Source organism: Ambystoma mexicanum, chromosome 1p, assembly GCF_040938575.1.
Source record: "Ambystoma mexicanum isolate Mex_15411 chromosome 1p, UKY_AmexF1_1, whole genome shotgun sequence".
Lineage (NCBI taxonomy): Eukaryota > Metazoa > Chordata > Amphibia > Caudata > Ambystomatidae > Ambystoma > Ambystoma mexicanum.
This window is the reverse complement of record NC_090921.1, coordinates 528,579,229-528,606,654: the sequence shown is the minus strand read 5'-3', so window position 1 is coordinate 528,606,654 and position 27,426 is coordinate 528,579,229. Positions and strand designations below refer to the sequence as shown.

Sequence of the window (27,426 nt, the reverse complement as noted above, 5' to 3'; positions counted from 1 at the left end):
AGTTCCCAGCGCAAATGAGCTCCAGAGCTATGCCGGCCAAAAAGCAACCAACCAGGTAAGTCTTTAAGCGCTTTGTGGTTGTAATGTTTCCACTACCTCCTTTAATGATGTCTTTCTCCTTTTCTCAGGTCCTTCGATCAGGGCGGTGAACTCCACCAACAGAGCTGCCCAGGAACTGCGAGCAGTTAAGGGTGATGAATGCAGGTAAGATTCTGCTGCTAACGATGTTCTTGGTTTTTCTGCAGGTCAGGAATTCACCAGGCTCATGAGAAAGCTGGACACGGTGAGCGTCACGTTGCTAGAAGCAAAGTAACGCGAAGCGTGTTGTCTTATTCGGGTGTGGTTTAAAAAGCCACTGTAAAGTAGTCCAGATAAAGTAGTCCCTAGGCCACCACACCCAAAACACTAGACCGCATAGCTTGGTTCTAGGAATCAAGCTATGTGGATACCTCCATGTTGGCTGAAAGCCTAAATAAAGTAGTTCTTCAAGCAGATGTCTTTCCTTACTTATGAGCCTGGCGCCTTTGGCCCCAAGAGGGCCTGAGAAGTGGATGCCAGGTCTTCTTAGTGATTCAAGCCCTGATTCCACCTGGCCAATGGGCTTGCCAGTGGGGATCAGGGCTGAGGGTCGCGACAGCCGTGCTGCCTGCCACGTGCCTGCAACGTGTTGCTCAGCCCGCTGGGCCCGGCCTCGTCCCAGACTCTTACGTGTGGATCACGAGGCCTACCCTGCTCCTCAGGCCTAGGCCCGGTAGATGTGGCACCCTTGACCCCGGGGGTCGGTAGAGTTGCGTTTATGCGCATTGCCGGTATTAGGGTGTAGTAATTCCATGACAGCCATGTTGTAGGTTGTAGCACTTTTAATGTTGTGTTCAAGAACCGCCTCTAGGAAGACGTAGTCTATGCGAGAAAATGTGTTGTGGGTGGGGGGGGGGCAAGTAAAAAGTGTATGCCTTTTCTTGCAGGGTGCCGGGCTCTCCAAGCTGCTACTGTATTAAACTGTGGAAGAACCCTTTCGTCCGAGGTGGGATGGCCCCTTTCCTGAATGACACCCAGTCTACTGCTGAATTTCTTACCATGCTGAAATCTCCTTCACAAATCAATATCCATGTTCTCTCCCATTCCAGCACTGTAAAGGAATCTCTGGCGAATGCCAACTGCTTGGTGTTTGGTGCGTACGCGGAACACAGAGTGAATTCCCTCGCTCTAATGGTGCCGTTTATGATAACATACCTTCCCCCCCTGGGTCCCTGTAGACGTTTGTTATCTGCAATCCCAGGGCTGCACTGTGCATTATACCAACCCCACCCCTTTTGACCGGCCTTGATGCCCACGTGGTACTCCCTAGCCGTCTGCCCTTGGGAGTGATTTCTTCTCCACATTTAAATTTGGTTTCCTGTATAAAGAGTATGTCTAGGTTGGCCTGATGGAAGGCTCAACAGCATCGATTGCTTCTGAGGCGAGTTAAGGCCTTTTACGTTCAATGACCCCATTCTCATTGTGTCAATTGCCATGTCCCCTGGTAATGTTGTGCTTTAAAATTGGCTGTGTCAGTGAGTGCCTCCGTGCCTGGCTGTGTGTTGCTGCCCTCGCGGGTGTTGTTTGGTTGTGGCATGGAATTGAGTAAGTAACTTGTGTGACAGCATTACGTGCCAGTATGCCACGCAGTTGACTTTTGGATGCCCTTCAGTTTCGACCCTTCACCTCCCCCATTTCTCTGTGCGGTTTTCCCTGGATCCCACCCTTCAACTCCCCCCTTCCCTCTATATTAAACATAAAGAACCATCAAAAAAGGGGGTCCCCCTAAAACCGCAGACACCATTGAAAAAACCATAGGGCCACACTACAGGGGACTCCCAGAGGGCACGCAACTTGTGATAATTTCAGGTTAGCAATTAAGAGGTGCATTTTCACATAATCATTGTCTTGATCACCCAGCCCGGCAAGAGAGGAGTTGCAAACTGTGTAGCGGCAGGTTGCTTAAACTTAGACAGGTGACTTTCCACCTGTTCTTCTAGCCTGATATTGTTTTCGTGTTTCCAGCACTGATCTCGCTTCGTTCTGTCCCAAGCCCCTATAACGTGTTCACAGTGATTAGGTGATTCCTTTTTTTCCATGGAGTATTTAGTCCCTTAAATGTTCTCGTGCCTTTGGAACGTCCTCTTTTAGGCCAGGGGCCAATGGGTTTCCTGACCGGCTCTGAGGAGGATGGGAGTTCTTCCCGTTCAACAATGGAGTAGATGGGTACCCCCTACGTCGCTGGCAAAAGGGGAAGCGACCAGCAACAAAGCACAAAAATCAAGCCAGCGGATATGTAAATAAGTCTACTGAAAGAAGCACAATCCCACTAGCAGTCGAGAGCGGCCCCTCTGTTACGAGAACACAGCGTCCGCTATATTTCCGTTTGCACGCCTGTTCGAACACGGCAATGAGGAATACAGAGTGGTCTCCGGAGAGGAGGCTAGCAGTGTCTTGCGAGGCCTAACGGCAGGGACGTTGTCGGCTGAACGGGAAGAACTAGCAACAAAGCACACAAATCAAGCCAGCGGATATGTAAATAAGTCTACTGAAAGAAGCACAATCCCACCAGCAGTCGAGAGCGGTCTCTCTATAAACTCCTCAGATCACTGCACATAATTCACAAAAACATTTATGAAAAATGTGTTTTCCTTTATTTATTAGAAACATTAAAATGATTATTAAATAAGTCAGAGCTCATACATGAATAAGAGTAAATGTAAATATAGAACATACAACTATACAGCACGAATAAAGTGCATAATGTGAAGAAAATATATGAAATATTTGAACTGCTACATTTGGAAACAACGATTTTTCTTCTGTCACTTTCAGGATTCAATCCATCTTTGAATTCATTTCTAAACCATCCTGACTTTGTTCGGTTGACCAGGATTTTTCCTACCCGAGGGATTCCCTTCTCTCGAGTGGGTTTAATCCACCGACACTGACTTAGACCTATTTGGGGACGATGGTGATCATTCCCCAGCTTGTGATCTGGCAGCAAGCTCTTAGCAGTCCTATTGGGAAATTAGTATTTTCTTCACATTATGCACTTTATTCGTGCTGTATAGTTGTATGTTGTATATTTACATTTACTCTTATTCATGTATGAGCTCTGACTTATTTAATAATCATTTTTATGTTTCTAATAAATAAAGGAAAACAAATTTTTCATAAATGTTTTTGTGTATTATGTGTAGTGATCTGAGGAGTTTATAGAGGGACCGCTCTCGACCGCTGGTGGGATTGTGCTTCTTTCAGTAGACTTATTTATATATCTGCTGGCTTGATTTGTGTGCTTTGTTGCTAGTTCTTCCCGTTCAGCCGACACCGTCCCTGCCGTTAGGCCTCGCAAGACACTGCTAGCCTCCTCTCCGGAGACCACTCTGTAATTCCTCATTGCCGTGTTTGAATAGGCATGCAAAGGGAAATCCCCACCTATAGCGGATGCTGTGTTCTCGTAACCAGGCGGTTAGAGGGAGACAGTCTCTCCTTTGGGTGAGGGTAGTAGCTGGTAGGTCTTGAATTTTTTTTACTCTGGAGTCTTCGAAGTCTATGTGTTCCCGTTCTCTGGCTCTCTGCACCATCTCCTCCTGGAGTCTATAATGGTGACATTTGGCTAATACTGATCTTGGGCCGTTCGGGGGGCCTTTGGCCCGGTGGACTCTCTCAAATGCAAGAACTGGTATTGGGTTTCATTGGGCACTTCTTTAAGGCCTTGTATACAAATGTTAGCTCTTTCCTCCCTGTTTTCCAAATCATCGACTTTAGCAGCAAAGTCCATGTTTTTCTGTTCGGGACGTGGAAGTGGCTTTCCCGACCTCATTTCCATGAGGTCCGTGGATTGTTGGTAGCTTTCAAGTGCTACCACTTTGTCTTCTATTTTAAGGACGCTTTCCTGGAATGCATTTACTGTCGAGGTCATGCTGCTACGCAAGGATCTCATTTTGTCTAGCAAAAGACTTAGGTCAGCCTTCGTTGGGTTTTCATGATCTTCCCTGTGTATGAGAGGAGCCTCTTGTGTTGCCATGTCGAGATCTGACGAAACGTATGAAGCCTCTGAGCTGTTGTCTGGTTGATCCCTCCCTGCATATGCAACTTGGTGTGCCTTAGGGTAGGTACCTGCTAGTTCCATGCTCGTGATACGGTCCTTTCAGTTCTCTCCTCGTTTCCTTGAAGAGCCGGGGGTCGAACCTACCACTCGAGGAATGTGTCCCCAGGCACCTGTGCCCTTGTGGCAACGTCCTGTGCAGGCTCTGAATTTTCTGTTCCCCTAAGGGAGGGGGGCACCCACCTCGAGCCGTGGTACCGCCCTCTCATGTTTCTCTTGGGTGGGCTCTGCTTTCCTTTCTGCTTTCACCTGGTCGGGGGTGTAGAGTCCCTGATTGCTCTGTAGCTCAACCTCTCCTCCTCCGCCCAACGCTACCTGTGTTGTATTGTGCTTCTCCACCCATTTGTCTTCCTCAACTCACCCTGCTTGCCAGTATCCTTGTGCCCGTATATGCCTGGGTGAGCGCGCAATGGCCAAAACTTGCTGTGGCTCCCTCCTCTCACTGCCTCTGAAGTTGTGGTCCGGCTGTCCCCCTCTCTTGGGAGGGGGTCTGTGGCTGCCGCTCAAGCGGGAGATGGAATGCCTGCTGCACTCGATTGCGCTATCTACTCTTCTCCCCCCATGGGTATGATCACGGCCAGGTTAGTATTTTCAGAGTCTCACAAGTGCTTGGGGTCCAGCCCGTGGTGCAGGCCCCCCTTATGACCCCTTGTTTCCTCTCTAGCCGAGTTGGCTTGGTGCAGAGCTGGGAGTCTGTCTGTGGGGATGCGCTCTCTTTCTCCTCTCCTTACCGCCGTACGTGTGCCTCCGCACCGGGCGAGCTCACACAGCACCCGCCTTCTTTGCTTCTTCCAACGCTGGCGTAGTCAGCTGTGCATTTGTTCTCCCCTTGCAAGGCGTCTACTCCGGGGCAAGCGTCTCGGCTTGGGGATGGCTGTCTTCCTTTGCCGTGAGCTTCACCACGGCTATCCCTCGCTGCTGGGACTCTGCGGCTCCCACGTGGCCGATTCTCTTCCACTTCACCTGCAACTGCGACACTAGCCGAACAGAGGGCGGCGGGGTGGCTCTCCTCTCAAAGCTTGGTTCTAGGGGGATTCACAACAGATTTTCCCTAGTATGCAGTACCACAACCGTTTCACCCAAATTTACAGCAGCTTTGATTTCGGAGCGGGCTTGGCAAGCTTTGTAATGCAGCTGCTGTTTGCGGCACTCGGGCGGCGAACGGGTAGGCTGCCATTTCATCTGCTCCCCCAGGTAGTCTCCTCCAACCGTTTTATTTTTAATAAAAGTCTTTAACCAAAAACATGGCCAACTTGTGTCGACTTTCATTCCCAACTCCTCACAGAAGGCTTTCTTTCTCCATCATAATGTGTATGGCAACCTATTACAATGTGCACTTTAGCATCTGTGTCTCCTGTAACAGTGTGAAAAGACCCAATGTTGAAGGGGCGCTGTCCAAACGGGTTGGGATTAATACTCTTCCCAATGCAGCAGAAGGGGGTCTTAGACTTTTTACGCATTGGAGAGTCTGTATGAGCCTCTATGCAATTTGTTTAAAAAATGTCCACATGTAATACTTGGCCTGCTTCTTTTTTTAAATATCTTCATTGCTTTTCATCAAAGAACCATATAACAAATTTGCGATAAAACAGTTAATCACAACTTCACATAGTATGTTTCCCAACACTCAGCATAAACAAAGGTCTGCAACCAACCCACTCCTCACACCTTAACCTTAACCTTACCCCTCCCGGATGCTTGCATGTACTTGTCCCACACCATAGCATCACAACTATTGCAGTCGCTGCTTATACAAAAGAACTGTCAGCAGATTCTGCATATTACAACAGCACTTCCCGAAAACAATTCCAACAGCATCCCCACGGCTGTCGTCCTTTGTAATTGGTCATCATCAATACACTTTCCCATGTCATCCATTCCCTCAATGGAGGCTTATCATCAGAGGGTTAACCCAGCAACTGAGTAAGACAATTCCAGGCCATCAGTGTGTCGCCTGCCTCAACCACCCCATCTCCACTGGCTTTCATCCAAACTGCCATTTCAGTCAGTGACCATCTATTAAGGTCCTCCGACCACCTCAATGCATCTTTCCAGGGTCAGGCAATCAGACATTTTGCCAACCTACATATGTTAGCTTGTGCCATACGGCCTTCGCACCTCTTCTAGGGTACATTCCCAACCCAGTAGGCAGATCTGGGGTGTATACAAATAATACCCAATTTTTAACTCGAGCAATTTACCACACACCCCAGCTCAAAATGTTTCTGTCACAGGGCATCTCCACAACATATGCAACGTCCCTGCATTTTCCTGTATGCATCTGTGGCAGCGGGAAGAGTGGTTCAGAAACATTCTAGTTATCCTCGCCGGGGTCAGATACTCTCTGTGCAGTAGAATATATTCTGTCAGCTTAAATCTAGCATTCTTCGAGAACTTCCGGGGCTATGTTTAAGTCGTCCTCCTACGGTGCTCTAATCGAAGGCTCACCTGCACTTCGAATAACAAACAAAGTCCTATACAAGTGTAACACTGCCAGGGAATATTCAGCAACTACGTATAATTCATCCAATAACCCATCCATTTCCAGTTCCTGTGGCAATGACAGCCATCGCTTCCGGGTCAGATTAGCTATGGCTGCATACGTCAAGACTGTCTTCAGTAGGGCATATCTATCCCTATGTTTTCTAAAGCATAGGTTTCCTCAAACAGATCTCCCCCCAACCCCCAACCAGCTAAGCCGAAAACCTCTCACTTTTTCAATCTGGGCCTCATAGTAGTGTCCATCCCAGCACATACTGTGACAGCAGGTTGTAGGGCGAATATGGATTCTTCACACCTAACATTTTCAGCTTGCCCTTCATAATTGTTCTGTACAGCTTCAGTAGCGGAATGCAACCTACAACATTCTTAAGATTCACCCACGGATTGCCTTCAGAGTGTATGGCTTCACCAGGGATGCCAGGATAGTTATCTCAGGGTTCACTCCATACGCTAACCACTGCGCCACAAATTGTAAGTGCGCTCTAAAGTAGTAGCATTCAAAATCTGGGAGCCGCAAACCTCCTCTATCATAGGATCTATGAAGTGTTTTTAGCAACATTTTCCTTCTAGAACCAACCCAGTAAATCACAAATTGTATTCTGCAGCAATGTGAAGTGCCTGCAAGACACTTCCCATGCTACATTTGTGTAATAATATAGCATCCTGGGCAGCAGAGCCATTTTCACCAGGGCAAGCCGACCCATCAGGGAGAGCGGGAGTTTCCTCCATAGGCCCAGCACCAGGTCCATCCTACTTAGAGCTCCATCTGTATTATGTAAGTAAGTCTCCAGTGCATCATGATTAATTTCTAATCCAAGATATTTAAAGGAGAAATCTGCCCAGGACAATGCCGTCCCCAATTACGATGGCCTCCCTTGGTTTCTCAGGGCCGCCAAGGGAAGAGACATGACTTGTACCAATTAATCATAATTCCTGATAGCTTCCTGAAGTTCTCCACCACCTCTAGTATATAAGGTACATTAATACACAGATTATTGGCCTGCTTCTTTATGCATGTTTGGTCAGAAAGGGTGACTGTGTGGGTAAAGGACCCACATATGGACACTGGGTTAGGAGAGTCCTTGTATATACTTTACTGTTTTTTTTATTATACGCTACCTTTTTAATATTGTCTATTAATTCCAAACTGATAGTTCGATCTGTGATACTTTACTAAAAGATATATTTTTCAGTATATCGGAGTAGTATCTTTTCAGGAGTTCCGTTTCTAGACTAATTGTACCTATGTGCCGACTTACTATCTATCCCTACCTAAGATGTTAGCCTTGTTGTTCTGATCACGTTACCCACACTATGTTTTGGCTTTCCTCTCTGGTTACGTGTTTTAGCCTTTCCCCTAGGGTTAGTGGTTGTGGCAACCTCCCAGGGCGGTACAAAAACTGCCTTAACAAAGGGGGAGCCGCATTTGTTTTCTGAAAAGATAGACCCTAATCCCCAAACAATAGTGCTTAGATGTGAGAGAGAAAGAAAAGATAAACAATGTGCTAAAACATGCAGATGATCCTGCCTGTTACCCAGAACAAAGGGCAGGCAGTAAGAGCCATGAGAATGCGGAAGGGAGAAATCATGTTGGGTGTGGCCACAAGTATGCAGAGAAAAATGTCATTTTGATCTACAATGCTGCTTTGCGTCATGTTCCAGTCTCTTTAATTTCGCAATGTATGGAAAAAAGTGGATAGGGTGTAGAAGCAACTGGCATGATCTGTCAACAACCCAATACAAACTTGGAATAAATACCTGCATTGGTAGAGAACCAAACAATCCCCAAGCCCTTATGGACAATACTATGAATGGAGGAACATTTGGGTGAGGTGGGTGGAATTTACTGTTACAATAAAGACTGAACATGGACTTCACCATCACCTTGGTCTTTCCAATGCTGTTACTTATTGAGTGTATACACATTTGTTTTGTTCCAGAAAATAAAGTAAGACAATGATTTAGTTACATTGTTTAACAATTTGTAAGTTCACAAAATGTGAACCGCATGTGTATATTTTATTAATCATGTCAGGGCTCAAACTACATAACTATGCAAATGGCTGAACAAGTCTGTTCAGTTAAAAGGAAAGAGCTACGTAAAATGCTCAATTGGATGGTTGAATGTACACAGATCAAGAATGTAGGGTAAAACTTTAAATGAAAATTTGTACTATTTGGCCAACAAGCAGGGTGCAATACCTAGGATGCAGGTCTGGGAGTTAAAGAGAAATCTACATAATTCTGAATTTGAAAAGCCTACCCTTTTTCCTTCTCCAAAATGCCCGATTGTACATCGGACGACATTGCCTCCACTTCTACAGTGATCTGCTGGACTTCCTGATCCGCTGGGACTTCATCATGTGACCTGGAGTGCCTAAGAAAGAACCACCCATAAATCAGAAATTCATAATTAGTTACATATATCAAATGGCACCCAATTAGATAGATTTCTAGTGCATTCGTATATACAGAGTCAAAAGACTAGCTTCCTGATGCTAACTAGGTTATATAATCATTACCTACCTGCCAGTAAAGCAGCTTATTTCTGTCAATCAAGTAGCTGCCTACTGTACTTATTTTTCAGCCTTGTATCTGTTAGAGTACCATGCTCCACATTCTCCTTTCATATAGTGTTTTCATTCAAGAATATTATTAAATGATTAAGAAAATGATCTATAAGCATCAAAGGAAATATCTGCAAGCAGACAGTAGTGGTGCTGCCGTGAACAATACAGTTTACTTGCATGCAACCTCCTTGGATTATTTTGAAGAGCTATTGTATCTAAAGAACAGCTCATCTTTTCTACTGCCTTTTCAATTTGAGGATGTTGGGATGGACAACATGTGAACATATATCAGATATTACCTGTTGAAATCAGTGTTGTAGGTTAATTTAACTTCTTTTTCAGCATGCAGTACAAAGCCATGCATCAAGCCACAGAGCGAGTTGAGATTAACAAAAATACTCACCGTAGTGACTACCTCACTCCTAGTCCATAGTCCTTAGTCCCCTTTCCTCCATATCTTTGGGACATTCCGTCCTGTGGGACGGGACCAGAGCACTTTTTGTAAAAAAAAGCATCAACTTGAAAAACATGTCCTTCTCTTTTTACACGGGGTACCGCACGCAGGCTTAACCCCGCCCTTCTTAGCTCTGTCCCGCGCATCACCCTTCAGTCCTTTTCTATCGCCAGGTCTATGACCATTTAAGCAATAATAGAGGATACTTATTAGAGGAGACGGCGACAGGCGTATGGAGAAAAGCAGACTATGGACTAGGAGTAAGGTAGTCACTACGGTGAGTAATTGTTATACGGCTACGTCCCGTCCCCTTTCCTCCATACTTTTGGGAGGATACCCAGCACTCCTCACAGGAAAAGGGGTGGATGGAACTCCTTTACTGAAAGAGGTTTTTAAGAACCGCCTGCCCAAACTGAGCCTCAGCTCTGGAGCTCTGGTCTAAGCAGTAATGCATACAAAAAGCTGATGGGGAAGCCCACATAGCTGCTATGGCAATGGTTTCCCAGGGAACATTTCTAGAAGGCAACGGCAGCCGCCTTGCCCCGCACAAGATGGGCATGAATTCCCTTTGGAGGCTAAAGGCCCTAAACGGTATACACCTCCGAAATCCAGGAAGCAATCCATCGGGAGATAGTTGCTGTCGAAGCTGGCTTTCCTTTCGGGCCTCCGAAGGTCACAATAAACTGGGAAGAGCTCCTCAGTTTAGATGTTCTGTCCAAATAAAACTTTAGAGCTCGTCTGACATCCAAATTATGCAATACCCTCTTGGCATCTGAGGCCGGATCTGGAAAGAAAACGGGTAGAGAAATAGACTGGTTTAGATGAAAATCGGATACCACCTTTGGAAGGAAAGAAGGATTGGTCCGGAGGACAACCTTATCCTTGTGAAAGGTGAGGAATGGATGCTCTACAGACAAGGCCTGAAGCTCGCTTACACGCCTTGCCGAAGTCACCACAATCAGAAAAGCCATTTTCCAAGAAAGGAACTTAAAGTCCACCGTGGCCATAGGCTCAATACGTTTATGGCATAAGGCAGTCAGGACAACATTCAATTCCCACTTTATATGCGGGTTGCACGCAGGTGGATAAAGATGCAATAGACCTGCAAAGTGTCTTAATGACAGGGTTTGTCAATGAAAAAGAGCAAGAGTCCATGGACAGGTAGGCAGCGATAGCCGACAAATAAGTCCTACAAGGCAAGACATGTATGCCTGAAGTTGCAAGATGAGAAACGAATGACAGGACTGCGTCGATGGTAGCTTCTCTGGGGTCCAGCTGCTTTGCTAAACACCAGTGACAGAAACTGAGCCATTTGCTCCTATACTGAGACTTCAAAGGTTTTGTAGCCACCTGGATAATACGCATATTATCCGCGGACAAGTTGAAACTTTCTAAAGATTTGAACTCGGGCACCAGGCTGCCAAGCTGAATGATTGTGGGGAGGGGTGCCACATCTGCTGATTGCTCTGAAGCAGGTCGGGAATCAGCAGAAGCCTGATCGGTGAGCAGACTGACAGATGCTGAAGCTCCCAAAACCAGAATCTGGCTGGCCAACAGGGTCCTATGAACAGGAGAGTGCAATTTGTTGTGTTCCTGAGCTTGCATAGCTCACATTCAGCTGGCCCGGAATGTGCGCAGCCAACAGCCAAACACTGTGCTGAATGGCCCATTCCCAAATCTGAATGGCTAGATCTACAAGTGGAGATGACCTGGTACCCCCCTGCTTGTTGATGTGCAGATGCGGTCCACTTTGTTCACAATCACTGGCTTCAAAGCTTTGAGTGCCAGGAAAATTGTCAGAAGCCACAGATAATTTATGTGAAATTGTCTGTCCTGTGGCTACCACAGGTCGAAAACCTGAAGATGATCCATCGTCGCGCCCCACCTGATAAGGGAAGAGTCTGTCGTAATGGTAATTTAAGGAGATGGCTCCTGAAAAGGGGCACCCACTAACAGATTGCTGGAAGATGACCACCATAGGAGATCTATCAGCATGCAGGGTGGGACCAGAATCATTTTGGTGTCCGGGTCCACTGCCTGAAGCCAGGAGCTCCAAAGAGCCATCTGCGTGAGTCGCATTTTGAAACGAGCAAGGGGAAGAGCAAGCACGCACAAGGCCATGAGACATAGAAGCCTCTGGAACCACCAGGCCGACATGCTCTCTGACTGAATGAAAACTTGACACGTAGTTAACCGATCCGCCATCCTATCCACAGTCAGGTACACTCTGCAGTCGATCGTGTTCCAACGGAAACCCAGGAATGTCAGGTCCTGAGAGATCGTCATGGAGGATTTCCGCCAGTTCACCGACAGCCCAAGACCGAAGAGGAGCTGAAGGAGAGACTGAAGACTGCTCAAGGCTTTCACTGGCAAGGACTGCGCAGAAGCCAGTTGTCCAAATATGGATACACATGAATCCCCTGTAGCCATAGAAAAGCCGTGATGACCGCGAAGACACGCGGCGCTGAGCTGAGACCAAAAGGGAGCACTCGGAATTGGAAGTGCTCCTCTCCCATGGAGAACTGCAGATATTTCCGATGTGGGCTCCAGATCAGGATATGCATATAGGCGTCCTGAAGGTCCACAAAGCTGGGCCAGTCGCCCTTCTGAAGAGGGGACTTTATTTGGCAGGGCGTGATCATCTTTAATTTCTCTTGGGGAAGAGAAAGGTTGAACTGGGAAAGGTCTAGAATGGTGCGCAGGCCAGCCTGGTTGAGTTTGGGAACCATAAAACAGACGAGAGTAGAAGCCCTCCCCTCGTTCCACGAACGGAATGGGTTCCGCCGCCTTGAGGTCTAGAAGCTTCTGGACCTCGGATCTGAGGGAGGTTGTCCCCGACTACTGAAAGGGAGGATTGAAGGGTGGGGGAGGGGCTAGGGGCAAGCGGAAGCCTGCCTGAGCGATGGACAAAACCCAACTGTCTTCGGTGATGGTTGGCCACGCCTCCAGATGAGACGAGATTGGTCCTTCCACCGGAGTCTCGTGCGAGTGCAAAATAATATCATTTTGCAGACTTCTTGGCGGAAAGACTACCTGTCCCTGAAGAGGAGGCTGAAGACAGAGGAAAACCGACCTTGTTGCTGTCTCCGACGGGAGTTACCTCTCTGCGGATCAGCACTACGAGACCTGCGGCCCTTGAACCCTCTGAAGCCTGAGGAGGACCGAGACTGGCATCCAGATCTGAGCTTTAACTGGGGACTTCACTAGCACCGACAGACTTGGCAGTTTGCGTGCTCGCCTTAGTATTTGTAAGCTTGTCATCTGTTGAAGAATGAAACAACTCTTTGCCATCAAAAGGAAGATCCAGAACTTTATCTTGGACCTCCTTTGAAAACTTTGTTGCATGAAGCCAAGATTGACGGGAGGTGTCCACCCCCAACACGAGGCCTCGAGTTGATGTGTCGACATGGTGCGCAGCAGCCTCCAGAATATCCTGCGCCAATACCCTGGCGTCTGACAAACCTCCTTTAAAGTATTCCAGCCTGTCCCCAGGAATTAACTCCTGGAAGTCCTCCACATCCCTCCACAATTTCATATTCGCCGCCGCCAAAATGAGCTCCGCGTTAGCCTGACGCAGTTGCAGCACTGAGTTGGCAAAAACTTTCTTGGCCAAGGAGTCGAGCAACTTGTCTTCCTTGGCCAGAACTTGAGCTGCGGCAGCAGAGGCCGGCTTGGATTGCAGAGTGGTGGCCGCAACCACCATTGATGAAGGGAGCGGACATGACGCCAAGGCTACTTCCTCAGAGATGTGAAGCCTGTAACGGGCATTCATTCTCTTGCGGGCCTCAGCCAGAACATCCTTCTGAAGGAACAGGCCGGTGTGTTCCTGTGGAAACAAGGTGAGCGCCTCCGAAAGCACCCCTGCCTCAGGTACTGGAATGTCAAGGAGTGACAGAGCGGGGCTGGTCCTCACTATCGTGGTCTGCCTGTGGGTCATCCAGAATGTCAGGATCCGCCAGTTACGATGCTGACCGGCATCAAACTGACATCTCTCTCTGCAGGAGTCTTGTCAACCGGAGACAACGGAGGCAGAGGCGGAAGCGGGCCGGGAGGTAGAGGTGGTACTGCTGCCGGGGCGACGGGCGCCGTGACTGGAACTGCCGGGGCAGAATGCGGCACCAGAGGGCAGATCTCCCTAAAAAGGCCTTTAAAGTACTCCCTCATGGGATCCATGTTCATAAGACTCTGAAACGTCCCAAAAAAGGCATCCTCTGCTGAAACTTTAGGAACCGGGATGGGCAGAGGATGCTCATGAGGGGCATACCCCTACAAACGTAGTGACGAAGGCTGCCAAGAGGGCCCGCCACCAACAGGGTCTACATAGACCAGTGGGGCAGGAGGAAGAGAGACCGTATGCAGTAGTGGCATCCGAGCGTGCCAGTCACAGGAAGGGCGGAAGGGATTCACACCGTCCCGTGGACAAGGTTGTCCACCAAAAAGAAGGCTGCCAGCACCCGCCGTCGATAGCGTGGGTGTGAGGGAAGAATCAATAATGGCCGCCGTAGACCACACAGGAAGGCCCGCCATTTTGTGAGCATCTGAGGAGAACTGCGTCATATGTGTGGATGAGGCAGATGACTCCACAGACTGGTCAGGGGACTTGATCGGAACTTTAGCCTTGACACAAGGATCCTCGGCAGAGCTGGTACTATGGGGCATGGGATGTTTACTAGACATCCTGGTATAACCCTTTGAGTTAGCCTCCAAGAGAAGAACCTCGGCCAAGCTGGTAACAGAGGAGAAAGTCAGCGATCTCTCGGTGTGCCCCCTCAACAGAACTGGTAACACTGCGAATGCAGGAAAATTGAGGAATCCACCCCACAGACAAGACCTTAACAGGTCTCTCAGTTCTGTCGGTACACACCTTAGCCTCGATAAGAGGAACCTCGGAACATAGTCCAGTCTTTATCGCTCCCCCGAGAGGGGCCTTGAACCGTGGTTCGGTACAGAAAGTCTCAACAGAGGCCTCAAGGCGCACCCCGGTGTCTGTATGGGAAGCTCCAGACAAGGAGACCTCTGAGTGAACTCCGGTATCCAATGCCTCAGCACGACTAGGCTGGCTATTAGCACCTGATTGGAGAATCTCAGATCGTGATCCGGTATCGGCAGGCCCCTCGCGGGAACCCTCAGAGAAAACCCTGGTACGCCGATTAGGCCTGTGAGGGACCACAGGAGAAACCCTGGTAGCAGAGCTTTTGAAGCCCCTCCCGGATCAGGAGGACCCCGGGAAGGAGTCCCCCGGCCGGGCTGCTCTGAAAAGTAAGGAATTTACCGGGTGTCTCTTCTTTCTGTCGATGAAGAGTTGAATATGCGATGGAGGAACTCTGGAAGATCTCCTCCCACCGCCGAAGACGACACTGAAGTGCCCGGACCGAAAGGGAATCGCAGTAAAAACACAAGTATCAACCGTGATCCGGTCCCAGACACTCCAAACAGAGAGAATGGGGATCCGCCCTAGCGAAGCGACGTTCGCAAGAGGAACAAGCGACAAATCTCAAACGATCCGGAATAGACTGAGAACTACCCGACTGCAGAACCAGAGCAGGAGAGAAGGACAACGGGAAAAGAAAAAGGTCTTCCCGGTGATGCAAGTGTGTCCAGCCCCAACCGTGCAGAGAAAAGGACTGTAGGGCGATGCGTGGGCGGAGTAAAGGAGGAGGGGGGTTACGGCCGTGTGCGGTCCCCCACGTAAAAAGAGAGGAATGACACATTTTTCAATTTGATGCTTTTTTACAAAAAGTGCTCCGGTCCCGTCCCACAGGACGGAATGTCCCAAAAGTATGGAGGAAAGGGGACGGAACGTAGGAGTAAGAGATAAATCTATCCCCTGTGGAAACATTCAAAAAGGGATAGAGGCCTCTTGGACATTTGGTCATACCTTTGTATTTGCACATGTAAGCACTCGGGAACTGTGATAGAATAGCGCTTAATTTTTACATTGGTTTTATTTACATTATTTTATAAACTTTAAATCAAAACAAACATATCAGACTGCTTTAAAGAAAACGTAAAAGAGTTATTTCAAGCACTACAACGTATACCAAAATTAAATTAAAAAATCATTAAAGATATTTAATAGAGGAATGCGCCATTTCAGACAACATACACATGTCACAGTGCCACGCAGGTGACATCACTGGAAATTCACATTTAGTTCTGAACCACTGAGCAATGAATTGTGGGCATGCAAATTATCTGGAGAGCATACATTGTTGCTCCATGTGACAAAAGTGTCTGTCTTTCATAGCTAAACAGAAGACAGATATGTTTTCATTTCTTTCCTAAAGATCAGAAATAAAAAGATTGATAGACAGACGTGAATGGGAAATGTGCATGATGTACGAGTGGCAAAGATGGAGAAAGCAACATTTTCTATAGAGGGCAAGGTTTATTCTCAATGTGACCTTGCACTGAGATGAAAAAGAAATAACTGAAATGCAGGTAGGCTCGGTAACTAATATGTACAGCTTTAATAGATGAAAGACCCAGACTTAAATGGATTGTGAGCATGTGCAGGGGAAAATTACTTAGTGTAATGGTTCTTTGTATTTATTCTACTACCACAGATTCCGCATCTTGATAGATAGATATCCAGTGAAAAATGTTCTCGCCATACGTCACCGCCACCGATCTTCTGCCCCCTATTTTCTGCATGCTCAGCAACTCAGTGATCGATTGCTAGATAGGATTTGTAAAAGAAACATCTTAATTCAGTCCCAGATAGTGTTTTTTTTATTTGTATATGGCTCTCAGTGTGCGTTGCTGGGAGGGATCATTGAGAGGAGATCTCATTAAAAAAATAAAAACATTATAAACATTATATAGCAAGTGATTTTTCCTTCTAATAGATTGCATCCTCCAACGGATTGTAGCAGCAAGCTATCGAAGCAGGGTAGAGAGCACAAGCGTCTTCACAATAAACGAGTGCCCGGTCCTGACAGGTAGTCCAAGCAGTTGGGTTTGGAAAACCTTAGTCAACAGGAGTATAATGCTGCAGTGAAACCCCTTTCTGTAGGGTGGACGAATCACAGGAATGTGTCCCTTCACCCCGAGGGGGAGCCACCTTGTAGCCTCTCCCCGCCCCCGTGAGGCTATGGAGGTGAGCCCACTCTGCAACACCCTTGCTAGGGATAGAGGCAAGCGGAAACCTTGCTGGGAGAGACTACCCCTGTGGATACAAGGACTCTTGTTCATGTGAGGAGCTCCCTAAAGAACAGCCCAACATTACTTCTTTAGGTAAACCCTGCAAAGACTTATATGAAGAAAGAACAAGTATTTTGAATGGATTGTGTCCTCACATATTCCTCATCTTTGATATCTTCCATCAAGCATCAGCTGCTTCGTAAACTTTTTTCTCAGCAGAGGGCGCCGTGCACCATCGACTCAGTGCCCCTCATTGGGCTCCGTCCGCTCTCGAGCATGACGTCACTGACTGTGTATATGGCACGCACTGCGCCCGTTACTGCAGTCCAATTTTTCCACTGCACAGATTGCTTCAGATCGCTTCTTTGACTTCGTGCCAATGTTTATTTTTCAAATATCGACTCCAAGAAACAGGCTTTAAGAGATGTGTCGAGTGTGGGTCGAAGATGTCCATTTCAGACCCACACTGCATTTGTCTCTGGTGCCTGGGAATTGTGCACAAAAAAGACAATGCGATTCCAGTCAATCCATGACAGAAAGGCGCTGAAGGCAAGGAAGGGGAAACTCGCTGTGGGTAGGCCCCCTTCCAAGTCCCATCGACAACTCCTTCAACAAGTTCTTCTGATCAAAAGAGCTCTAAGGATGAATCTCCACCTAATAGGTGAGTTAAGAAGCTCTTGCATTCTAGGAGCAGATCACATCCCTTTTCTACTTCGTCCTCCCGGAAGGAGGGCAAGAAGAGGTATCATATCGAGCTCTTTGTCCTCCGACACCTCACCCAATCGCAAGGTGGCTTGTCCAGGTGAGTCAGCTTCTAAAGGTGGGTGCGAGGATTTACATCTGCGTATATTCAAAGTATTTGAGAAGACCGCTTCTCCCGCCCCTTCAACAGAGCCAAAGAGCTCAGACCCTGCCCAGCCTTGTAAGGCTGACAAGGTGTCTCAGAAGCTTTCCGCTCGTGTGCCCTCGAGCCTGGGCCCAAAACCGTTGATCCTCTAAAAGACTTGAGTCAAGAATGAGAGGCATAGCCTTCATCCTTCGATTACCTCGCCAACTCTCGGTCGGTCGGGTACTTTGGTGTTCAAGTCATGGACGTCCAATCATCAACATAACATTCGAAGGTTTACAAACCTCAACCAAGAGTTGACTAAGTCAATGTCCTCAATTTTTGAGGCAGATGAGGTTTCTGAACAGAAAACCCCTCCTTTTGGCCTGGAATTTGGGACATCTAATGTTGCAAAAGCTTTCATTTCAGAAGAGTCTAAGATGCAGCATCTGGTAGATTTATTGAAGGGATGCATGTGGCCTTGACACCTCTCCTGAGTTTGCTAACCCAGAATCCTCTGCTCTTGCAGGTAGGGTAACAGAATATCTAGGCTGGGGAAGGCCTGCTGCAGTTTTTCAGCAGGAGGACTTAACTGATATTTTGGATAAGGGTTGCTCTGAAAAAAAGAGTAATTGCCAAATGGGAAGCCCCAGGAATTCCCGGCGGGATACCACCAATACTGTAATGAGGCCCAGTGGCTTAAGAACAAGAATCAAAGGTTGGATAAGGTTACCCCGGAAAAAGGAAATAATAACTCTTTGTAATAAAAGAACAGAAGAAAGGAACAAACAGAAACTATTAACAAGCGAGAAGATACCAATCGAAGTTCAAGGGGACCTCCATTTGAGAAGAATCAGAAGGATAATAAAGTGATAAAAGAACTGCACAAACTGATCAAATAAGTCACAAGAGACTATTTAAAAAATGAGCCATTGCGATTTCCAAGATGGCCGCCTGCTGAAGTGGACGCACGTCCCCTGTGCTCTGCACCGGCGTTTAAATCAAAGGTGTTCAAAAGGTGTTCACAAGCTGATAAAATCACCAGACCAGAAGAAACGGCGACCGAAAGCGAACAGGAGAGTAGGCGAGGACCGGAATACGCTCGACACCACCCAAAGACCTCGGGCGGAGAAGCCTGCATCAGAGATGGTTGGCGGGGAGTATTTGAGTGGGACGCAAAATCCGGGTCCCGCGGTCGCATCGGCCCACGGGAGGGCCCTGGTGATTCCCGACAGTGGCAGCGTGGTTACACGAAGCCCCCCCCCACAGGAAGACAAACTTTTAGCGGAGACAGACCAAACGGGCTGCGGGCCTCCGCGCTGGGAGTGAGGTGAGGGAGATGCCACGCACTGGGTGCAATGTCTAAGGAGCCCACGGGACTGCACAGATCGAGCAGCAGCCTCCAACCAGGCAGAGAAGTCCCGGAGGTGATGGGCTCCAACGAAGTCTGAGCCACAAGTGCAATATTGCAAAGACGGTGCCCAAAGACATTCACTCGCACCCATACCTTATCAGCCCCCTGGCAGTCTGGGACAGCGTATGGTGTTGGAGTGCGGCTCTCCCCCCTCCGGCTGCGGAAGCGCAGAGTTCTGGTGTAGAGCATGACCCGGGGGGAGGAGAACGTACATCAGAGCAGATTCCCCCCTCTGGAGACCAGGCTTGGCTAGGCTGCAGACCGCAGAAGCACCCTAAGCGGCGACGGAGAGATCCTACAGGGCCTCTGCATGGTTCAGTCGGCACGGCTGGAGAGAAGATAATCACCCAATGCAGGAGCACGGAAGGAAGTACTGCCGGCGCCTGGGTCTACAAACCTGGTGAGGCTGGAACAACTAAGGTGAGAAGTGCCCCCCCACGCCTTCCTTTTCCATTTTACGGAAGCCAGAAGGGCCGTACATTAAGGAGAAATTACATAAAGAGCTCCTACACCCCTCTTCCTCCATGGAGAGGAGAAATAGTAATCGCTGAGGGATTGCGGTGTGGAGCCAAGTGAATCCATAAGGAGGCACAGATCACTTGGCTGGGACATTTTCGCCATCCTCAAGCACCCTCAAGCTCCTGGGGAGGGAAAAGAGAAGGGCCGGACTAAACAGACACCCCAAGTAAGCAGAACTCTGTCTGCAGGGCCCTACATTATCCACCTTGTAACAGCAACGAACAGAGCCATCCTATACGCCCAACCGAGGTCCATATAGGTTAACTGCCTGGGGAAACTGGCGCACTGAGAGAGCTCATGACTCATCTTCTCATCTGACCTAGAGAACAGATGTCTGGCATTTACATAGAACACTGATCACAATTGTCCTAACCTCCACTAGCCTGGTAGCCTAAAGCTATATATCATTGTGACCCCGCTCAGCAGTGTATACCCAGAAGAGAACAACTGCACGTTAGTAACGTAACCCCGGCCCAGATGCCGGGCACCAGAACTAAAAGCGCCCCATCAAGAACGAAAGGTTCGCCGAGGAGACAGGAAAATCAACTGGCTAAGTGCTGGGGACAGGCAAAGCAGCAGGATCAGACCTCCCTGCATGCACAACTTGGAGTCAACAGAACTAGCCCCAAACCCACCTCAGAAAGCCATGGAAACAGACAAAGAAGAATTGTTGGCCTGCCTGAAGGGTATGGAGGCCAGAATGACAAATGCATTTCAGGCCCAAATAGGTCAGCTGAGGGACGACACAAAAGCCTCCCTACAGGAGATCCTAAAAGAGGTAAACGAACTGGGTGACTGAGTGGACACAGTAGAAAACGGTCTCTCCAACTTAACTGAGGAGTCCAAGCAGTCTAACCTTTTACTGGACCAAATAGCAGCCACCAACACAATCTTGAGCTACAGGCGGAGGACCTTGTAAATAGGTTGAGACGATCCAACATACGGGTCAAAGGTCTATCCGAATCGATCCCAGATAGCGACCTTCGTGAGACACTTCAACAGGCCTTTAGTAACATCTTACAAGATCCAGCGCCCGAATCAATAGGATTCGATAGGAGACATCGAGTTGGCCCCAGAAGGAACGACCCTGGCGCCTGCCCTAGAGACATACTAGTGCACTCACCTCATTCACTACAAAAAAAAATTCCCAAGGCGGCCAGATCCATCACTGACCTGACAATCAACAGCAATACGATCAAATTGTTGCAGGATCTTGCACTCTCAACGCTCCACAAGCGCAGACTCATGCGTCCAGTGACAAAGGCCCTTCAGGAGAAACACATTTCTTACAGATGGGCATACCCTTTCAGCCTGCTGTTCAACTGGGAGGGAAAACAGATGCAAATTGATACATGTGAGGAAGGTCTGGCTTTGCTAAATTTGGAAGAGGATCCGAACCGCCCGGACACTGGCACAGCACGGAACTCCCAGGCAACAGGACCCAACCCATGGGAATGGTCTACGGCACGTAGAAGCAGACCCAGGAGAGAACCAAAATTAAGGGGCCCACAAATGAACCCACAGGGGCCCACAAATGTTCTGGTTGATATTAAATTCCAAAGAAACCTTTGCAGAAAGGAGTCCATCAGTTTCAGTATCACCCTTTCCTACAAAAACTGTAGATAACAGGTCCTGGAAGAGAGCACTTTGAGCACACCAAAACACTGAGCCACAGTAATAGCTACCGGAACACGACCCTTCACAGTAAGATGCCTCAGACAACATAAAGGCATGGATTTGAAAGGGGGTCCCCATAAGGAGGGTCAGCAAGGTCCCATGGAGGAACCACACACTGCAAATGCATAAACCGGTTTGTCATGCCCTTAAGGAACTTGGCTACTAAGGGAATACAAAAAAAATAAACTTGCTTGGGTGTCCTTTTGAAAGAAGAAATTGCCAGGTATCCTTTTTGACTGTCCCAGTTTATAACTCCAGAACCATGGAAGCAGGGTACAACTGGTGCCAACTTCGACTCCTGCACCAGCTTTCAAAATTCCTTCATCTGATTGCATAGAATGATTTCGTAGGAATCATGCACATAGTTGGTAGCACCACAAAGACCTCATCAGGCAACTCCCAGTCACGATCACAGCTTCTTAATAGCCACGCATGAACGCGGGTTCAGATGTGGTACATGGAACCCTGACTGGGACTGAGGTCAGGCCACTGAGGAAGGCGTGGAGGTGGACGGATGGACATCGCAAAAAGGTCCAGATACTGATCATCAGAGCCCAATCTGGGGCAATCTAAATAATCAAAATTCTGACCCTCAAGGGACGAGTGAAATTGGTGGAAACGCACAGTAACGCTTAAAATCAGACTCCACTAGAAAAGCATCTCCCAATGCCACCTTGGAAGAAATTCCCCTCAGGCAGCAAAACATGTACTTATTATTCCCCCAAAGGGCAAATATCTCTGGAAGAACCTCTGGGCAAAGCTTTCACTCACGGGAGAAGCAGGCCTGTTTTCTACAGACATCACCACTGCATTTTCCATTCAGCTAGTTGAGACGCTGAGATTGAGATGCCATTCTCTTTTACCCAGAACTATAGCTGCACTTCTTCCTTGCACTGCAAAGACACACTGACCCAACATATCTCTTGTTGGGGTAATTCCTAGCCATTCTACCATTGTCAGGATCAGGACACCTTTCCCCTATATCAAGGTAATAAAGCAAAACAAAAGAGGTGATAGCACAAAGGTTTAAAATTCATCTTAACCTCCACTCAGCTACCTCAAACTCTCTGCGGTTCAGACGATTCTCCAAACAGAGTGGGGGGTAGATCTCCTCTGCAGGGGACTCCCTCTAGATTGGCCTCTCAGACTTGAACCGGATCACCAGAAGCTGCTCAAGACCTTCCTCTTCTCTTCCTCTCCCCTGCTAATCTACCTGTCTGCTCGTCCTGACTGGTGATGTGGTTGTACTCAAGAGTCAAATGGTACCACCCCCAGTCACCATGCACTGCCTTGTGGCCTACCCTGCACTTCCGGTCTGGGACTGCACCTGTGTAGTCCTCTGCCGCCCTCACACTTACTCAGAGCCCTGCTGCCCCGACAGCACTTCCCCTCGTACCCTCCCTGCACTTCTCCCCTCACCCTATCCCCTGCAATTTGCGTTGCACTTGCACAATCTGAATGTCACAATACCTAGTAAGATTGTTTGTCTTGTCATCCCTCCGTCTCCCCTCCTTTGTCTTGTGGTGCCTAGAAACACTCGGGTATAGGCGCGTTAGAAATACCAAATCATATATCATATCAGGTACCTGTTTTACGAGTCATGGACCCCTCAGCGGTGACTAATAACAAGCCCTTTTCTTTTTTCCAAAGGTGCAGTGAAGCTTTTCTAAAAGGTGATCCAGCCAGTGAAGCGATGAAGAAAAATTTTACCCAGATAAAAATGCGGTGAAAAACACCCCCAAAGAAAATGCAAAGGAGAATAAGGCCTAAGCTTCAGAGCCCCCAATCAGGTAGTAAGCATTAGGGAAAAAGTATAACATTAATCATGGTATGGTGTATGGCATGGCCTTTTATAGGCCCAAGTCCTAAAATGGCCACCAAAACAAAATCTCACAGGATTGAGTTCACGCGAAATTTCCTTACAGTGCCCATGGAATCATGGGAGCTGAAGTCTGCCTCCTTTATTGTCTGTGGTGCCAAAGGCACCTCCATTAGCCACAAAATGCCTTTACAGTAGAGCTCCAAGGGTATCAAACCCAAAAGGATTTATGTTGCTGTCTTCGCTGGGGTCGCAGGGAAGCCAATGGACTGGCTCCTGGGGAATTGCCTACCTGGGGTTACCCATGACAAAGGGGAAACTGATAAAGGAGCTATGTTAAGTGTTGGGTATACAGCAAAAACTCAATTGTCAATATAACAAGTTGGTTAGGATGGCAAAATGGGACCCTGGAAGCAAAAATGTGTGTAGAAACATTTTGAATTGGCCAGATGCACTCCTGCTAAATGTAACTAGCATGTGAGGAGATGCAAACCGTGTAACTGGATTGAGCCCATATGAGACACTCACTGGCAAGCTGATGCATTTACCAGACTTTACCTGTGCACCTGAGCTGAGGCACAATTTACTTGGACAATGCAGAGTTGATAAATACAAGGATCAGTTTTCACTAACAGGTGCAAGAGCCACTACCGAAGAACCAGGTACTACAAACAGCACTGTGCCATGTGTTCCAGCAAGATTACCTGATTTTCATCTGAAAACATTAAAGAACTGACTACCTGGAGGTAGGTGGGCATGTCCCCATGAGGTCCCTCAAAATACTGGAACAGCAGTCCGTTGTTAAGATGTTCCGACCCGGATGCATACCTCTCCATTTAAATCTGCGATGCCACGGATCAATGCAGCATCTGGTGGCATCAACCCAGTTCTGTCTCTTAATTATCAGTTTAATAATTTGGTTCTAAATGTTATAAAGTGGTCATCAGGAGAGGAAAGGTATATGGAGACTTTTGTATCTGGAAAGTTATCAATAAAAAGGAAGGAGAAGCATCCAACAAGCAACTACACAGGACAATGATTTGGCCACAGTGGAAGAAGGTCCATCCTGGTTTGGCAGGGTCATAATTCTGTCAGTGTCTCAAAGGGAGTGTGGCGTAGTGTACTAGTTATGTCCCCATTAGTCCTGACCATGATCTCTCCACCTATCAGAGCCCTGCTCGGGGTATAGCCACTCTCAACCCTAGGTCCTTTCCCCTTTCTTTTTGCTGCCATTGTTGAGATAAGTACTGTTTTTCTAATTTTCTGCATTTTAGTAATGATAGCAGTATTACTTCAGAATTTAGTTGTACTGTAGGCGGTAGTTGGGGCGCGCGTATATTTTCGTTCCCTCGGGATTTGCGGTTCTTAGTTCGAGCGGCTTTCTTCTATGCCGCACTCAGGAGAGGCCGGGTGGAGCTGCGAGTAAAGCCGCTCGCGTAAGGCAGCCACGCCGCTCTCCTCTAGTGGAATCTTTGCTCGCCGCGTGGTCAAACGTGGCAGGCTTTAGGATCTGGAGGTGCCGAAGCCTGAACAAACTTCCCGGCATCCTCCGGGCCATGTAAAAAAAAGCCTGCGCATTTCGTTTTGAAGTAAAACAGAGCGCAGACTAATTTCAAGTGGCACTAAGACATATTAAACACTAGAGTCCTGCAAGCTGAACAGCTCAGCTGACTGGAGGCACACAGTCTCTAGCAATTTTGACTGTTTGAGAGCCTCTGAATTGCTGATCCCCCACAAGTTAGCCTTGCTAACATAAGGAAGATGGCTCAATTTCCTCAACCTAGAGAGTCACAATCCACTACACCAGAGTGAAGTGAGGAAGAGTGGGAGGAGGAACCCACACTGCAGGACACCGAGATGTCCCTCAGTTTAAAAAAAAGTACTGGGGGAATCCCTGACGCAAGCTGTTTCTCAGGGGGTGCAGCCTATCACACAGAGGTTGGATTTACTGGAAGCTCTCATGGCTGAGCATCGGGAGCAGCTGGAGGCTAGAGAAAGACGGCAGACAGCCCTGGTGAGGGGATATCAGCAGGACACCCCTAGAAAGGGGTTGAGAAGAAGGGGTGTAAAAGGGCCGGGAAGAGCGCAAACTCTTTGACCCCCAAAGGGTTAACTCTGTTCCCCAAAGTCTAAGCGACCCTGTCGCCAGATTGAAAAATGCCTTCCTTGAGAAAATGGCGGACCGCCAAGACAGACCCCCCTGTCCCAGGGGTGGACAATTCAGGGGATTACGAAGAAGGTTATGCTTCCGATGACGAGGGAGGAGAAGAGGAAGACATCTGTAAACCCACTGAGCAGGACGTAGTTCTCGAAGAGGATGAGAACACGGTGGATATGTTTGATCGTGACACCATTAGGCACCCAAAGTCATCAGAGTGGGTGCCATCAATCAGAGTGGCATTATATATGGCTCAGCATATTAGGAAGCCTCTGGACAGAGAAATACGGTCTCGTATGAGGTTGGAATGTCCTAGACCGGAGCTGCCCGGGAAACTGGTGGAGACGCCTGATTTAGACCCCAAGATGGTCACATTTGTTTCTAAATCCGCACGAGACATCAGGAAAGGTGTTGATCGCGCATGGAGAGGATGCCAGGACAAGGTCCTAGATTTGGCAGGCCCTCTAGCTAACATTATGGACTTAGCCGAGAAAGCAAAGGACACCGGAATCCCAGTTGATGCCCCAGCCTTAGGAAATTGGCCCCAGAGGGTGGTGTGCCTATTAGGGAATGCCAACTACTCCCTCTCTTCGGAGAGGAGAAGAGTTGACCTCCTGAAGATCGACAGTAAACTCAGCGATCGGGCCTCTTATGAGGCAGGGGAGAATGCTAAAGGGCTTCTTTTCAGGGAAGCGTTTGCAAATGAGATGTCACAGTTCGTCGGAAGTTACTCGGCGCTGGAAAAAGCACAGTTCCATAGGGAAAATCTTTCTGGGACGTGTTTTTGCCAGGACCAGACGTTTGAGGGGTCGTTCGTCCGGTTGCTTCAACTACCAGCGGAGACCCCAGGGGCCGCACGCCTTCTTACCCGCCAGAGCAAGACACTTGAGAGGTTGCAGAGGGAGAGGTTCCTTCCGTCAACCCAGCTCATCAGGCGGTGAGTACACCAAGCGTGCACATTGGGGGGGAGGACTCTACACTTTGTAAGAGCATGGCAAGCTTTATCAAGTGATGCATGGGATTTGCAAGCGGTAGCAGGCCTTCATTTAGATATTATAGGCAATCCAATACAGTGGAGAGAGCCTTTTCCCATCAGCATGTCGCGAGAGGACAGAGCTCTTCTGCAGAGCGAACTTGTAAAATTAGTAGAGAAATATGCGATAGAGCGCGACACGCAAGGGGGACAGGGCTTCCTCAGCAACATGTTTCTGGTACGCAGAGGGGAGAAGATCAGACCTGCGATAAGGGAGTAGTTTCTTACCTGTAACTCCATTTCTCCAGTATTGGTATCTTTCATGGATTCACATGCTTAGAATATTCCCTGTCGTCAGGCTGGAAACCCTCGGTATATTTATAAAGACGTTTCCTATAGGAAAATATTTTGACACTTCTGTGTCCTATCTACGTCGTTTTCGGGCTGCGTACGCCTGACCCAATAGGACGTAGGGGTATAAATAGACCCGCCCCCGTGGCTCCCTTCAGGTTCTAACCCCCCAAAGTAAAGGGAACATATAGAGTTTGCATTCAGGGGAACCCGGCGCGCGCATGTGAATCCATGAAAGATACCAACGCTGGAGAAATGGAGTTACAGGTAAGAAACTACTCCCTTCTCCAGCATTAGATCTTTCATGGATTCACGTGCTTAGAATAGTTTATACAGCAGTACCCCTAACATGAAGGTGTGCAATGCAAACTAAGACTATCCAAGCCACATATGCAGTTGGGTATACGAAAAAACCCCCATCAAGGTACATTGACAATAACTAAACATATGGCATATTGACAAGAGTATGTATACCCCTTTGTAGGGCTTACCTTACTGAAACAGATGCCGAAGGACCGCTCGTCCCATCTGCATATCTGCCGGATGCTGTTGCTCTAGGCAATAATGCCGAGTAAATGTGTGTGGCACCGACCTGGATGCCGCTTGGCAGATGTCCACCAATGGAATTCCAGACCATACCGCCGCCGATGACGAGGTGGATCTTGTTGAATGAGCTTTTGGGCATCTTTCCAATGGTTTTCCTGATTTAGAGTAACAAAAAGCAACAGTCGGCGACACCCAGCGGGCAGTCTTTGCTTAGAGATCTGTTTCCCCTTCACCAAATGTCCATAAACTACAAACAATTGCCTTGAACGTCTAAAACCTTGAGTACGACTGAGATAGAACTTCAAAGCTCTTTTTACATTCAATGTGTGGAGAGTTTTCTGT

General features: G+C 48.0%; 1 protein-coding gene across 5 annotated transcripts in view; it reads right to left on the bottom strand.

Moving 5' to 3' along the window:
• Positions 1-27,426, bottom strand: part of PIP5K1C (phosphatidylinositol-4-phosphate 5-kinase type 1 gamma) — a 1,345,879-nt gene that overhangs the window by 519,812 nt on the left and 798,641 nt on the right. For all 5 annotated transcript variants that reach the window (XM_069649430.1, XM_069649429.1, XM_069649432.1 and 2 more), the window contains exon 15: positions 8,898-9,011. In XM_069649430.1, the coding sequence (XP_069505531.1) occupies positions 8,898-9,011 (114 nt within the window). The remainder of the gene's footprint in view (positions 1-8,897; positions 9,012-27,426) is intronic.